At 49.0% G+C, this 15,365-nt stretch overlaps 1 protein-coding gene across 1 annotated transcript in view; it reads left to right on the plus strand.

Annotated features, from left to right (window-relative positions):
- Positions 1 to 9,652: 9,652 nt before the first annotated feature.
- TOX2 (TOX high mobility group box family member 2) overlaps positions 9,653 to 15,365 on the plus strand; it is a 168,290-nt gene continuing 162,577 nt past the window's right edge. Inside the window, exon 1 of the mRNA XM_071572680.1 lies at positions 9,653 to 9,821. Coding sequence (XP_071428781.1) covers positions 9,720 to 9,821 — 102 coding nt within the window. The 5' untranslated portion in view covers positions 9,653 to 9,719. The remainder of the gene's footprint in view (positions 9,822 to 15,365) is intronic.

Genomic DNA, 15,365 nt, shown 5'->3' on the forward strand with positions numbered 1-15,365 from the left:
GGGCAGGGACACCTCCTACCAGACCAGGTTGCTTAGAGTAAGAAAGAAAGAAAGGAGAATAAGCAGAGCTGTTGCACACACTCAAATGTGATTTAATGGTGCTGTGCAAGTGGGTTTCACTTGCTGAAGTCTGCCCATGCCTGTGTTCACATGGACCAGGGGTGTATTCTTCACACAAGTGAAGAATGCCCTGCCTTGCAGACCTTGGTTTCTGCAAACGTGGCCCCTGTGAATGTAATCAACGTTGTGCAGAGCTGCTGAAACCGAAAACAAAGCCAGAATGATCATTGTGCTAAGTTTGGGTTCCTCATTGTTCATTGAATTACATCAGTGTTTTCTTTAGTTGCACAGTCAGCTGGCAAAGGTTTGTTTGAAATCTCGAGACTCTCCCCTTTCAGGGGAAAACATGAATTTCCGGAGATGTGGGCTCTGTTCTGCATCACAGCACTGGCTCTGCTGTGGCCCAGGACTGAGAGGGACAGCCCAGCCAGCCTGAGGGGTTCCCACCCACAGCCCCTCAACCAGGGAAAATTGTCCTGTTATTTGTTTTAATTTGTATTTAACTTGCAGGAACTACTTTATCTATTTAAAATATTATTAACCATTGAAATTTATTTTGTAGAGAATCCTTCTCCCCAGCTCATGCCCCAAGCACAGGGTTTTGTTTCAGGGGCACTTGGTTTGGTAAAAGTCTTGCTTTCTCCAATGACTCCTTGGATGTAGAGAGGGAGCAGGGGCTGGCACAGCCTGTGCTCCCAGGACATTTCTCCTGCAGCAAAGCCCTGGGGTCTTGATCCCCTGCCTGGTGGGATGGTGAGTGGCTGTTGTGTCAGTGTGACGTGGGAACCCCTGAAACTCCCCCTGGAATAGCAGCATGAGAGGAATCACAGAGTAGTTTGGGTTGGAAGAGACCTTAAAGATTATTCAGTTCCACCCCCTACCATAGGCAGGGACACCTCCCACCAGCCCAGGTTGCTCCAAGCCCTCTCCAACCTGGTCTTGGACACTCCCAGGGATGGGGAAGCCACAGCTTCTCTGGGCACCCTGTGCCAGGGCCTGCCCACCCTCCCAGGGAAGAATTTCTTCCCAGTATCCCATATAACCCTGCCCTCTGGCAGTGGGAAGCCATTCCCTTTGTCCTGTCACTCCAGGCCCTTGTCCCAAGTCCCTCTCCAATGCTCTTGGAGTCCCTTTAGGCACTGGAAGGGGCTCTCAGGTCTCCCTGGAGCCTTTTCTTCTCCAGGTGAACCCCCCCAGCTCTTCCAGCCTGTCTTGAGGGCAAAGGTGCTTCAGCCCTCACAGCAACCTTGTGGCCTCCTCTGACCCTCCATGGCTCTTTCCAGCACATCCCTGTCCTGCTGGAAGCAAGTGCTCCAGGTGGGGTGTCATGAGAATGGAGCAGAAGAAGAGAATCACTTCCCTCCACGTGCTGCCCACACTGCTGGGGATGAGCTCAGGACACTGTTGGCTTTCTGGAATGCTGCCTGCATGTACAAAGTCCTCCAGCAGTCCTGGGACAAGGAGCTACCAGATGCTTCAGAGCCTCAGAACAGATGGAGTTTGGGTGTGCACCTGTGTGCTGTTGAGTGGGAGCCATTGCTCATTTAAATTTAATTTGACTTCCTTCTGAAAGTCTGATTTTCATTATCCACAGCCTAACTTCCCCCAGAATCACAGGCCCTGCCCATGCTGTGTCTCACAGCAAACTCTTCTGGAAGTTGAAGTGGTCAGAACAGGAGCTGTAGAGTGGGGGCTCAGGGAGTGGCTTTCTGCCTTTTGTAACTTCGTACAGGGAAAACAGTGACAAAATTTCAGATTTTGGGGTGAAGTTTATTAACAGTCAAAGCAAAAACCCAGCATGGAGGAAGTTGTACAACATCTACCTTGTCCAAGTTTCCTAAGAATTCTGCAGAACTCAGGAGACTAAGAAAGAAACTTTGTCAGGTCTTGTGATGTTGCTTTTATTTGGAGGGAGAGAAGGTGGTCAAAAAGTGGAACTCCAGCCCAAAAGACCAAGGAGAGGAGGCAAGAATAAAAGGCAAGATGGAGAATAGGACACTGAGGGACCTTTGGGGCTGCCACAGTGGGTAGGGCAGGAAGAAGAGGGACAGACTAAAAGCAGCAAGAGTGTGGGTTGTATTTCCCAGGGTTCTCAAAGCTGAGAACTTGGCCTGAAGAAGGCAGAGCCCATCCTGGGACACTCATGAGAAGAGGTATTGACTGGTGAAAACTGAACTTATCAAGGTTAACCAGTTTGTGATTTGTATTAATTTTGCAACTTCTTTCTGCAGAGAGAGGAGGAGGGAACAAATTGAACACATTCAAAATATCTCATTTCATGTTTTAAAAATGAGCCATTTTCAGTTTTCACTGGGAAAGAAAGCCTCTGTCTCCTCATAATGTAATTATCTCATGATAGAGAGGGCAGGAAGTAACCTGACACTCAGCTGAAAGTTTAGTCTCAGACAGAGGACGTTTTGGGGTTAACCCGTGATGATTCCCCGCACCCTCCCCGGCATTTCTGGACTCTTTAGTTCTGCCATTGAAATGAAAATCCATTATTTGTTGGGCTCAGCTAATAACACCAACCAGCATTTCCATGGGCAGCAGAAACCCTGGAGGAAAGGCTGCCAACAGCCCGGGGAGTCAGAGTTCCTTTTCATGTTCAAAGCTTCAGACTCTCAAATGCTTTAGCGAGGCCATTACAGATGCCTCATGTCAGACCTGTGTCGAGCCTCTCCTCTCCCTCACTCCATTAAGCCCCGCAAGGATGATGATAAACCATCTGAAGAAGCAGGAGTCATCCCAGGTCAGGCTGAAAGAGCTGGAAACCTCTGCTAATCTCCAGGTTCATTAACATTTTTGTTTTTAAAAAGGTAACTTTCTGTCACTAGGAATGTATGATATATATATAGCAAGTGGAAGCTGGGTTATAATTTTAGCCTTGATGCTTAAGGCAATATATTTTGGGTTGTCAAGAAGGGGTGCAGCGTGTCTTCATGTGTGGGAATACATGCAAAAACATCTTTAAAGTGTAGTAAATGTGTTGCACTTCAGATCAGAGGCTACCCAGGGAAATTCCTACCCTGCCCCAAAATGCCCAGCAATGATATGTCGGGTGAAAGCAAAAGCAGAGGCTTGGAAAGAGTAGAAAAATTTGCAGCGATGAAACTGAGCTAAAATGCATGTTGACATTTAATCCTAGATCAACTGGCAAATCTCACAATAGATATTTTTTCTTGTCACCCTGGCAAAGCAGAGCCGTGGCAAAGTGGTTTTTAAAAAAAAAAAAAACCAAAAAACAAGAATTAATTGCTAATATTGGCTCCTAATCTTCTCCATGGGCTGAGGGGGAGCACCAGGAGCTCCCTCGCACTGCCAAAATATTGAATAAGTTTAGGGAAACCCCAAGCATTGCAAGCTCAGGAGATCATTTATAAAACCAAACTGACTCTCTGCTGCATTGAAGAGCCTGAGAGCTGCTCTGAGAAAGATTAATTTTCTGGGGAGAGGAGGGGAGCGTTGGCTTCACCCCTCAAAATGAACCGCCGAGATGATTCAATTGCTTCACTTTCCGAGCGTGAGCCCGAGACACTCACTCAGAGTGTGGTTATAAGAAATGACTCCTTTACTTTAGGAGGAAGAAACTGAAGAAACTGTTAAACTTGGTCACAGTATGTGACATCCTTGAAATCAAAAGCAATACTTCTTCTCAGCATCTGCACAGTAAAATTAAAGATATGAAGCCAAATTCATCTCTGCTGTAATTCTGCTGCCAGGGGCTGGGAGGCACCTGGGATTAATTTCCTCTATTATACAAACGGCACAAGACCCTGACAAATTGTTTGGAGTGTTTCTTGTAACACTTAGTTAACAGAAACCTTATTCACTAAGCGTCCCATGCATGGAAATGGAGCGGCTTCAAGCTGTGCCTGGCTGAGGACGGGACCTGGGGCTGATCAGAGCCCTCAAGGGTGACAGGTGGGCACCCCACATGAATGTACTGATTTCTCATGGGGATTTGGAGAGAATGTGGTCCTTGGCATGTCCACCTTTGTGAAGGGTCTGGTCTTTGACTGGATCTGTGGGATTGGAGGCTTGTTGCCCTTGGCCCAAACTCTTGAGTCATCCCATGACACCTTCCCTGGACAGTGACAGAGAGAGCTCATCTCTCTATTCCTACAAGGCTTGTCTTCTTCTTTGGGGTAAAGCTTTCAAAGCCCATCTGTGCAAAGGAACACCTGTATTTATGCTCCTGGACATAATCCACTTCTTTGCTTACCATTGCCTGTGGAAAGCTTACATTTTCCTGGAGGAATTCTAAACAGCAGCGTGGCATGTTGGTGATCTCCATGTCAGGGTGAGATGTGGGACAGCAATGTCCCAAACCCCACCAAGATGGATCCAGTCTTCATGTCTGACCAGCACTGGGTCCTCACTCCCCCACAGAGAGCAAGTTCCTCTTTCCTGTGCAGCCACCCTTATCTTGCAGCCCCAGATGTGCAGGAGCATCCCTGACCAGGTCAGGTTGCAGCAACCACATCTCATTAAAAGTCTTCTCCTCCCAAGCAGCAGCACAAGAAAGGAGGGCAAACTGCTCCACTTCCCTGTGGAATGAGGATACCAGGCAGCCAAACAGGCAAACAGTGACCAAAGTCAAATGCAAAGTTGAGCCAGACATGAGTTCAGAGCCCGTGGTCAGGGTTTCCAAGGAAGGCACCTGCAGCTGGTCTCCCAAGTCTGCTCCTGGCAAGTGAGTTAATTTTCTACACATCTTGGAGGGTGGGATCTGCTCTGATAGCTTGAAAAACCAGGCGTGTCTGTGGGTATGGGTTTAAGGAGGTGACATTAAAGGATAAGATTCTCTCTGCTTTTATTAGTGACCAACAGAAACAGTACATGTGATCCTAAAAGTTAGGAGGAGGGTTGCCCAGAGGAGCTGGGGCTGCCCCATCCCTGGAAGTGTCCAAGGCCAGGTTGGACAGGGCTTGGAGCAACCTGGTCTAGTGGAAGGTGTCCCTGCTCATGGCAGGGTTTAAAATGAGATGATCTTTAAGGTCTTTATTAACCTAAACCATTCTATGATTCTGTTGAGCACAGCATCCAGTTTTGATAAATCAACCACTTGTATCATTTTGAACATGAGAAGAAACTTGGTGATATATTTTACAGCATTGGGACCTTTTGTCTTTAGCATAGTCATGTTGATGGAGATTTCTCTTTTGGGAAAATTATTGGCTTATAAGCATCAACCAGGCAGGTATTTGACCAAAGAGGAGCAGATATTGGACCAAAGGTTAGATATTTTCATGTGTGCAGGAGAAAAATATAAGTTGATTGTTTTGAGCATCCTTAATACTCCTCTGACATGTTTGAGCTTGTTTTGTTTTGTTATGTTCGGGTTTCTGGAATGTTTTATCCTATCAATGACATTAATTATGGAGTAATTGCCTTAGTTGCATGTAGCAACTCCCCTCTTTTTTTTTTTTAAATAGATTTTCACACAATGTGTAAACTTTGCTGTATATGTGCTACGTTTCTTGTGTCATGAAATAACGTGCAGACAAAATAATGTTTTTCCTGTCAGAAATTCAATGGGCATCTAAAGCAAAGTGACAGGTGGTTAAATAGCTGCATTTAAAGGATGTCAAGAAGATTTTTTGGACAGGTACCAAAACCCAATGCCAAAAAGAAGGCCTAATACCATCTGTTTTGTTAGCAGAGAGATGCAATTATACATTAGATTTTAAATTACATGAAATGCCAAACTCATAACCTTGATTTTTGGGTCCAGTTTAGCTTATCTAGATTGTGAGTGTTTTTATTTACTAACACAGTTCCTGACCCAGAGCCCACACAGGTAAACGAAGACGTTTTTAATCAGCCCCATTTTAAAATCAGAGGAAGCTCTTGAGCTGCATTTTATTTTGTTTTGTATTACATGGAAATCCAGATGCAATGTGGATTTAATTAATCCAATTTCACTGCATTTAAATGTACACATTTGCATTGTGTTTATTGGCAATCGGTTTTAGCCATTTGTTCAGCATTTTTTAAGACCAAGGAAACTACTGAATATTTAGAGATGTCTCTCCTTCTGAGCGGGAACGAGGAGTTGTAGCTCTGAATTAAAGCGTTCTCAGACATAAACTGGGGATAAGACTGAAATGTCAAAATATAGCTGCATAATACAGTGGGGAAATGATACCAGTATTTTAAAGTAATAAAGTGCACTGTGCTAAATTATTCTGCAAATCATTTCAGCAGGATTTTTGGATGGTTTGTTGAGGGGAGGAGGACTGCTTTGAAACAAATAATGAAACGGATAAATTTGGAGACTCTTTCCTTCTTCTAAAAGGTGCCTTTGAAATTATGATTGTTCAGGTTTAGTCTAATATTTAGAAATACTCACTGCAGAGTTTTCTCTTCTTTGTGAGGAGTCCGTGTGGCTTAAATGGGATTGCTGAGATAATCACACTCTGCTGTTTCTGTTCCAGGGCTAATGTTAGGCATGAAATGTGAGTTGTCATGTTAGAAGCTCCTCTTTCAACAACCTGACCAAAGCAACTACAAACGCTCTGGGGTTTGTGAGGAGTCAGTGGGGAGAAGAACAAAAAGACTGATGTCTTTTCCTTTCTGTGTTTGGCTCTGCTGGGAATGCTGTGGCTTGGCTGGTATTGTTGGCTCCCTTCAGCTATCCCAGACCATTCCCTTTGCCTTTGGATGCTTGGTCGAGCCTCAAGGCCTTGACCCTTTGTCCTATTGCCTGATAAAATGTCCCTACTTTTCTGATAGACCCTCTTCAGTCACTGGAAGGTGCTCTCAGGTCTCCCTGGAGTCTTCTCTTCCCCAGCTCTCCCAGCCCGTCTCCAGAGCAGAGGAGCTCCAGCCTTTCCAAGCATCTCCATGGTCCCCTGTTCATCCTACATAGAGAGGGACACCAAAGTGTTAAAGGGGGGCAACAGTTCAGCCAAACCTACATCTCCTGGTAGACCCCCACTTGCTCCATAGCACAGCCACCAAAGTGCCACAGGGACAAAACACTTTGAAACTTGGGGAAAAACAGGTTGAAGGAGGATTTAGTGGCAGGTACAAACTGGGGGCCTTCTGAACATACAGTGAGGCTGGACAGATTCTTCCTGGGGCAGTGGGAGCTGCTGATCCATGGGGGGCTGGAGGCTCCTCATTCCACAGGCTCTGGGCATGGATGATGCTCAGGATGATGCTCAGCCACCCTGGGTTATCTTCTAGCAGTCTTATGAGGAAAAGAAGCACTGAAGGCACGAGGTGAGCTGTGAGAACATTCATCTGATGAAGAGCATTTCCTCTGCCAGCTTCCCTTGGAGACATATATTTATATATATAAATAAAAAGCATTCTGGATATTAATAGCAATAACACTTTGTGACAATGGGTGTTTCAGATCAGTCTCTGTTTGAGGTCTAACAAAGGCAGATGAATGTGCAAAGTTTGACAGGGCTGATTGTTGTAAATCTGAGGAGACATTAAGAAAATGGGGCTTCATTTGGGGAAAAAAAGAGCTTTTAAATGGTCTGGAAGGGATCGTTGGTGTGTCTCAGGCACTGAAAAGAAATTGGGTTGTATCTGCTGGGGAGATGCTGCACGTTTGGTGATGAAATGTGTTAATTTTGTAGGGAACAACAGAATTAAATCCTGCTTTTAGTGGAAGAGCCAATTCAGCCTTAACTGCAAAGCTGCTAGCAATGACTCCACAATATATGAAATATAATAATTATGATAATTAATAAAGATAATAATACAGTAAAACCTTGCTAATGACTCAGAGGCTGCTTACTAATTACTGAATTTTGTGGATAAACAAGCCAGAATAATGCATCATAAAACACACTTTGTTCCATTATTTTGACAATTCTCATTTAGTTTTAATTATTTATACTTCATAATATACCAGTCACTCTACTTGGGAGGGTTTTACAAAAATAACGAAGCTCTAATAATGTGACATGTCAGTTCAGTATTTGCTGAAACAGGGAAGAGAAGAAACCCAGACCTTTCTCTGTGTGTGTAAATCAGGAAGAGCACAGATCAGCTGAGCACAGATATTCAAAGTTTTAATGCAAAATATTATGCATCTCCAAAGTGCCTTTGACCTGGAGCCCTCGGAGCAGCTGGCCTGGTGGAGAACTCCTGCAAGCCAACCTGCTTTGCTGCTAAATGCAGAAGGATCGATGCTGATTCTCCAAAAAAAATCATACACTTCGAAAAATAATAATAAATGTGAAGCAGTTTTTGTGCCCGAGTCAACCTTTATCCTTAAATCAATTTTTTTTCCACCGTCACGAGGGCTGAAAGCTTGTTTTTAATTTAAAAGACAGCTACAATTTTTTTACATAATCACTCGATTCCTGGAGCTGGCATTCCCTCGAAACCCCAGCTCGCCTCCTCCTCCCTGAATTTGGCAGGAGTTGGCCACGCTTTTGCAATGAAAGACTCTCGTGGAAGAACTCAGCATTTATTTAGCTCCGTTTTCCAGCTACAGAGAGACCTGAAGGGTGCACATTGCAAATATGCCTTTGGAGTCAGGAGGTTTTGAAAAAAAAAACAAAACAAAAAAGCATTTCTAACGGAGATATGCCAGAAAATTGCCTCTGTCACCCCTGTCCCAGCTCTCTGTGAGCATATGGATCCCTTGCTGTAACTTGCAAGCATTTCCCTCTATCTGGGAATGGGATAACGTACTGCAAAAACACTCTATACATAATATTCTCTCCCTCTGGGCTGCTTTATTAAAGAGATCGGTTGTGAGATGTTGGAAGGGAGCGGGAGAGCGTGGAACCCGCGGCAGCGGGGCAGGAAGGAGGAACCCCGGGCACTCCCAACCTGTCCTCTCTGAGCATCCTCCCTGCTCACAGCCACGTTTGGGGGTTCCACTCTGCCGTGCGCTGGAAGTCCCGGCCCGTGGGAGTTGGAGCGGGATACCAGAGAGGGTGGCTATGGGTGGGTGCTGCCAGGATCTATAAAGACGGGAAGGTGTGGAATCCGGGCGGGCTTGGGGGTGTGAGAACGTGGGTATCCGTGCCATGGGGAGCAGGAAGGCAATGCCAGGTGTTAAGCCTGAGACTGGCTGTTCCCAGGGATGGGAGAGCGCGTGGGGAGGCGCGGGCCTTCCAGAAATAAGGTGCATTTAGGGACTCTAAATTAGGGAATCTAGTTGGGATACCCATCGGGGTCCTATTTAGGGTGGGTCAGTGCGCTGGCGAGCATCCTTCGCCAGCGGGTGGGCACCAGGTGCGGAGGGAAGCGAAGCCTGCTGGGCACCGTCCTGTGCTGGGAGAGGGAACACCGAGCACGGCGCGTCGGTGCAGCCTGGGGGGCACACAAAGCGCGCCCGGGTCCCCCCGGGGAGCGCGAACCGGCTGTCTCAGCCTCCCGCTCGCCGGGGCGGCCGGGGATGATGGGCGAGAGGGACCACACGGCGCTGCTCCGAGGGGCTCCAGCGGCGCTGCCCCAGCTCCCGGCGGGACCGGCCGCGGGAGGAGCCGCCCGGCCCCGCCGCGAACAATAGCGGCCCCGGCGCGGGGCGGTGCGGAGCGGGGCGGGTCGGGGGCCGCCGCCCGCCCCCCCTGCGCCGCCGCCCGCCCTCTCCCCGCCCTCTCCCCGCGCCAGAGGCACCGCCGCCGCCGCAGCCGGGTCCATGCCCGCTGGAGCCCCCGCCTGCCGCCGCCCGCAGCCCCGGCATGGACGTTCGGTTCTACCCCTCCGCCCCCCCCGCCGTGGGCTCCCTGCCCGGCGCAGACCCCACTTGCCTCGGGCCGCTGGATTATTATCACTGCAACAAGGTACCGGCGCGGGGGTGCGCGGGGGTCCCCCCGGGGCTGCGCTCGGCGCGTCCCGCCGCCGCTCCGCGGGCACAGCCAAGTGCCGGCAGCGGCCGGCGGGCTCCTGCGGGAGGGAATTTTGAAAGTGGTCTGGTAGCGGAGAGGGGGGAGACCGAGCCCGGGGCGCTGCTCGGCGGGGCGGGCCGGGAGCGGGTGTCGGTGTGTCCGTGCCGGGTTGGTTTAACCTTCTCCGCTCCGGGAGCGCTCGGCCCGGAGCGATGCGCGGGGCGGGTGGGGAGTTGTTGTTGCGGTTGTTGTCGGGTACTTTTTTCCTGTTGTTCTTCGCTGTGTTGTTGTTTTTACACCTTCTTCACGAGCTGAGGAGCCGCCGGGCCGGGTCGCGGCTCCTCCCGAACGGGGGCTCCGGCCCCGTCCTTCTCTCCGTCCCCCACCTGCCCGCGGGCCCCGGTGCTGCGCTCCCTCCGAGGGGGCACCCAGCCCTGGGGTGGGGGTGTCTGTGTGCCCCCAGACCCACAGCGCGGCACCGAGACCTCCCTAACCCACATTTCCCTCGCTCGCTGCAGCTGCAAAGCGAAGCACCCTCCTCTTGTAACGAGAGAGGGATGCGCAGGGGATATTTGAGAGCGCGGAGGTGCTGTAGGAAATTTCCTTCATCCTAGAGAAGGCGAAGAGGAGAGATGCTCCTTCAGGGATAAGGAGTTCTCTGCAAGTATCGTCTTCCTTGGTGTGGGTAAACAGCGCTGATGTTTCAGCTACAAAGCTGTGTGGGATACAGATCCCTTTGGAGGGAGGGGGATGATCCGAGACAGAATCCTTACTGTCGCCCGGACCAAATTCGGGTAATTGTTTTGAAAAAGTTAATTAAGGGAGAAAATACTCTCTTGCATTGGGACGGCAGCTCAGGATGTTCTCATCTCACTGTTGTGGTACTTTGTGATCAAACTCTTTAGACGCAAACAGAGGGAAAGCCGTTTGGCTTCCAGACATGACAAATGAATCTTTATGTGTCAAGAGAGGTATTTAACTGTTTTGTGCCACTTGGGTTATTTATCTCTTTTTATTAAGTTGTAGCAAACCTGCTAGCTCTCATTTATTTTGGAGATGCCAGATTATGCACAAAGGAAACAACTTTGGTTGTTTTCGCCCGTATCCACACGCTGCCCGTTTCAAACTGCTTTATTATCATTGCCGTTGCTCTTAAAATGCTCTTAAAATACTAACGAGAGTTGGGTCAGCTGCGAGCAGGACACCCGTGCCGCTGAAACACCGGCCGGAATCTGGGATCATGGGAGCGTGTGCCACTGCGAACTGCGGCTGCCCCCAAACCCTGCTGCCTTTAGGAACTCGATTTTACCAAGAAGTTGTTAGATGTCAACACGATTTAGTTTGCCTTCCAGTCTTCCGTGCCGGGCTGGGGCTGGCGGCCGTGCCCGCAGCGCCGCAGTGCCCCGTGCCATGGGGTTCTTTGGTCCTGTGTGCCCCCAGCAGTGCCCACCCGAGCCTTGGGGCCCCACGTCGTGAGCTCATCCGTGGCCTGAATCCCTGAGATTAGTCCCGGATTAGGCGCTCGCAATTGATCCGCGGGTCCTCGCCGTGCTGCGCCGGGAGGCTGCGGGAATCGCCTCTCCTGGGTCTCCAGCGAGCTCAGCCCGGGCGGGTGCGATGGGCGCTGGCGCTGGCCAGGGTGGATGGGACACCGGAGAGGAGCACCCCAGGTACTGACCACTGCCACCAGATGCTGCTGTTGTCACTGCTACGGAGGATCTTAAGGCAGCGGGAGAAGAAAGGAAGTGACTTACCCTTTGCTGATGTTCAGGGCGCTTTTTTTTTCCCCTTCTTTTCTTTTCTGAGTTATCAAATGACATTTGCTTATGCACAGCCGTGCACGTTTGTCTGTGGGATGAGGCTGCTGGAACGAAGCCAGAGATGAAATGATTGACTTTGTTTTCCTGGCCGAGTGCAGGTATAGCGGTTTTAACTTCGGCATCAACCCGTGGATGGTGTGGAGTGGGCAGAGGTGCCTCCTGCTGCCATTGCTTCAGAGAACTCCGGCTGGAGTGGGGTGGGACACAGCCGAGGATCACCAACAGCACGCTGTCACCTTGTGCCTGCCACGGAGAGCACTGCCTGAGCACCGCTGCTTCTCGGAGCCACATGGGATACTCTGGGAAACTCCAGAACCTCACACCAGTCCCAACCCATTGCTCCAGTCCAGTGCTGGCAGTTCAGCTCAGAGCTGGGCTAAAACAGTGTCTGCCTCAAAGCATTTCCACTAAAAAAAGCTACAGAGGAAGGTAGGGTGGACTGGAAAAATCAGAAGTTCTCCCACTATCGCGTGCAGACCTCCTGGATAAAATCCATCTCTGGGAAGGACCCTGGGTGAGGAGCACTTACAGGCTCTTTGCTGTCTTCCTGCTTCGCTGAGTTTAGGGAAAGGCTCTAAAACCCTTTGATTTAAAGGGCTTGTTTTGTTCAGGTTCACCTGTTCTTGTTTTTTTTTCTTCCCCAAAGGGCTGCTTCATTTGTTTATTTGGAGGGAGACAGTGATGCTGGCAAGGACTGTGCCGTGTCACTGTGCATAAATAACTCTCTTGGAGCACGGCAGAGCTCTGCCCATCGCCGTGAGCTGCTGGGGAGATGTGCCTGAGCTCAGAGCATCCTGAAACGCTAATGGAGTTGTTTGGTGCACTTACTGGACATGATACTGTTACTGGGAGGTCTCTGATGCCGCCCGTGCCCTGCAATAAGTCACAGTTTCTCTTTGCAGCTACAGAGGGGCCCATTGCGCAGCAGCATTTCCATTTCTGAAAGGACAAGGGTGTTTAGAGGGATAATGAAATGGGAATGTAGGTTCACTCGGGGTCTCCCCTGGAAGAGGGTACTTACACCTTTTCTTTAAGCACTTCCTCAGCATCCCTGTTTTCCCTCGAAGGACTGGCCACTGGGTGGGAGATGGAGTGGGGTGACAAGGGGCTGGACACCCATGACTGGATAATGGGATCCCTCCCAGCCTGTCAGGCAGGGTGAGAAGGAGCCTTCCTTGGTGAGGAGTTTTGATGCATCGGGAATACTGGTGGCAGTGAAGCACAGAAAAAGGGCTCCCCGTGTATACCAGTCCCTGTCACCTGATGCTGCATGGAGCAGCCTGCCATGGCAGCTGGGAAGTGGAGCCACCCCCAAACTGCTCACAGCCTGCAGGATTGATGCTCCTTGGCAGGATTTTTAGGGTTGCAGAGGCTCAGCCCGAGGTGTGGTGAATGATAAGGAGCAGCACCTTCCCGGAGCCATCCAAAAGAACACACTGCAGTGAGTGTTTCCCATGCTGGGTGCCGGCCCCACACACACCTCCTTCCTGTGTGCTGCATCCAGGAGCTGGTCCATCAGTGGGACTGCAGGTCTGTGTGTGCACAGCAGCCACGAGGGACTGGGGAGGTTCAGCTGGAAGTGGTACCATCTCTGCAAGGAGCCCTCGTCCAAACTGTAACATCCGTCTCTGTCATGGACCACCTGAACCTCGCTGAAGGAAACACCCCTGTTTTGGATTTCTCATTTAAACCTGGGTCTGAATCCCCTTTTTCTGTCCCCTCTGGCCATTTTCCTGGTGCAGTTGTACCTGCTGCAGACCCCTCCTGTTCCCTTGCCAGGGCAGTGAAGCTTTCACAGGATTTCAGGCTGCCTGTGTGTTGTGATGGTGTTACAAGTGAGAGGCAGCATGTTCCTGCTCCACATAAGGGGGTTGTTGGTCCGTGGTGAGGTATTTTCACATCTCTCCAGCTGCTTCAAGAAAATTTTGGGATTTTTCCTGCTTCAGCTCTGGAGAGACTCTTCAGCTGTATTTCACAATAAGTAAACCATGGGAAAAACCAGGCAGTTTAGTGACACTGGGGCTGTTCTGCTCTTAGCAGAGCTTTAGCCACAGTGTGCTGGCTGACATAGCAGCATGGAAGGATTTTCTCAGATCCTGAATAGTGTGTGTGAGTCCACAAAGTACAGGAGCGAGTTTTAACTTCTCAGCTCAGGGAAAATTGCCTTGGCAAGGGTGGTACATGGCAGGAATTCTGCCTGTGCATAGTACCCTGTGCTCTTTCACACAGGGTGTGCAGTGATGCTGTGATGCAGGAGTGATCCTGCTCCCTGCTCCCCAGGGGCATCTTTGGAGAGTGAATTAACATCTCTCTATTCTTCCTGCAGACATAAATTTAAATATAAATTCCTCTTAGTTGCTTCTGGTGTTCTAATGATCAGACTTGGTAGCACAGTGCCCAGTTTCCACCGTGGGCAATGATAGATGGGAAGGAGAAGGATCCAGCCTGGGAATACTAAATCCTTGCAGAGCAGGCGCACTGCTGTCAGCCTGGGAGTGCCTGTGGTCCTTGGGAACCCCTGTTCTGAGGGGCCCTGTTAACTCTGCAGCATTTCAGTAGGATTCCAGAGCACCATCAAACCTTTTCCCGGATCTTTCTAGTGGGACTCTGTGGCTTTGCATCTCCAGACACACCCTCTGTCTTGCCTTTTAGGCTGATAAATTGACAAAAACTATTTTGCCAGTGCACCATCATAAATTATGGATAATTAAAATCTACTAGTCATGAGATGAGTATTAATCTGCAACCGATGCTGTCGTCTTCTTTTAAGAACCCTTCAGAAATGGGATCTGAGCTGCTGGTATTGAGCCTGGGTTGATGTAGCAAATGTGTTTCTGTGGAACATTCTGTTTAGACTTTCACAATAAATTGTACATTGCTGTGATAAACATGGTCCCTTTTTCCTTGTTCCAGAACAGCTTTGCCATTCTGGAAGATAAAATATATTCTTTCCCTTTCTACTTTCGAAGCCAAGTCTGTTTTGAAGTAGCATAAATCTTCCTTTGGAGATGGAGGGTTTTGGATGGAGAACAAAGTCCAGCAGATTTTTAATTTGAGGCCCATCTCATTCTCATTTGGCAGGCAGCTCCTGTTGATTTGCAAATGAGGATTTTTATTTTTTTAGGACCTGAACATGGGCAAGGGCTTCCTAAGAAAAGTGGTTGAGCTACTCAGTGAGACAACCCTGCATTCTGTGGAGCTGTCTCTGATGGGTTGTGAGCAGAAAATGTTTGAAGCTCCATTTTGCCTTGGGCTTTAAGTCAGGAATTGGGAGCTAAATAATGAATGTCCATCCATTCATAGAAATTGTTCTCTCTGCGTGCACAGAGGGAAGGCTTTAATCTGGTTGTTTTTGGAACAATGTGAGATATTTTGAAGACAACAAGTATGTTGAGGCTGGTTCTGAATGACCTTGTCAAGGTCTGATCCACAGTAGTCCCTGTATCAGAAGAGGCATCAAGAGAGCAAAAATTCAGGATCAAAATTAGTACAAGTTTCTCTGATTTATTTATGATTCTTCAAATGACTTATAAACTTTGTCCCCTAAGCCAGTGGCCCAAAGTCTGTGCATGTCACACCAACACGCTGTGGGGTAAATCCATGAACAGCTCTAGATTTGAACATCTGATCTTGCAGTAGGTGCTTGGATCAGTTTGTACACCCATAATGGAGAAAACAT

This window comes from Pithys albifrons, chromosome 18 (assembly GCF_047495875.1).
Source record: "Pithys albifrons albifrons isolate INPA30051 chromosome 18, PitAlb_v1, whole genome shotgun sequence".
Taxonomy (NCBI): domain Eukaryota; kingdom Metazoa; phylum Chordata; class Aves; order Passeriformes; family Thamnophilidae; genus Pithys; species Pithys albifrons.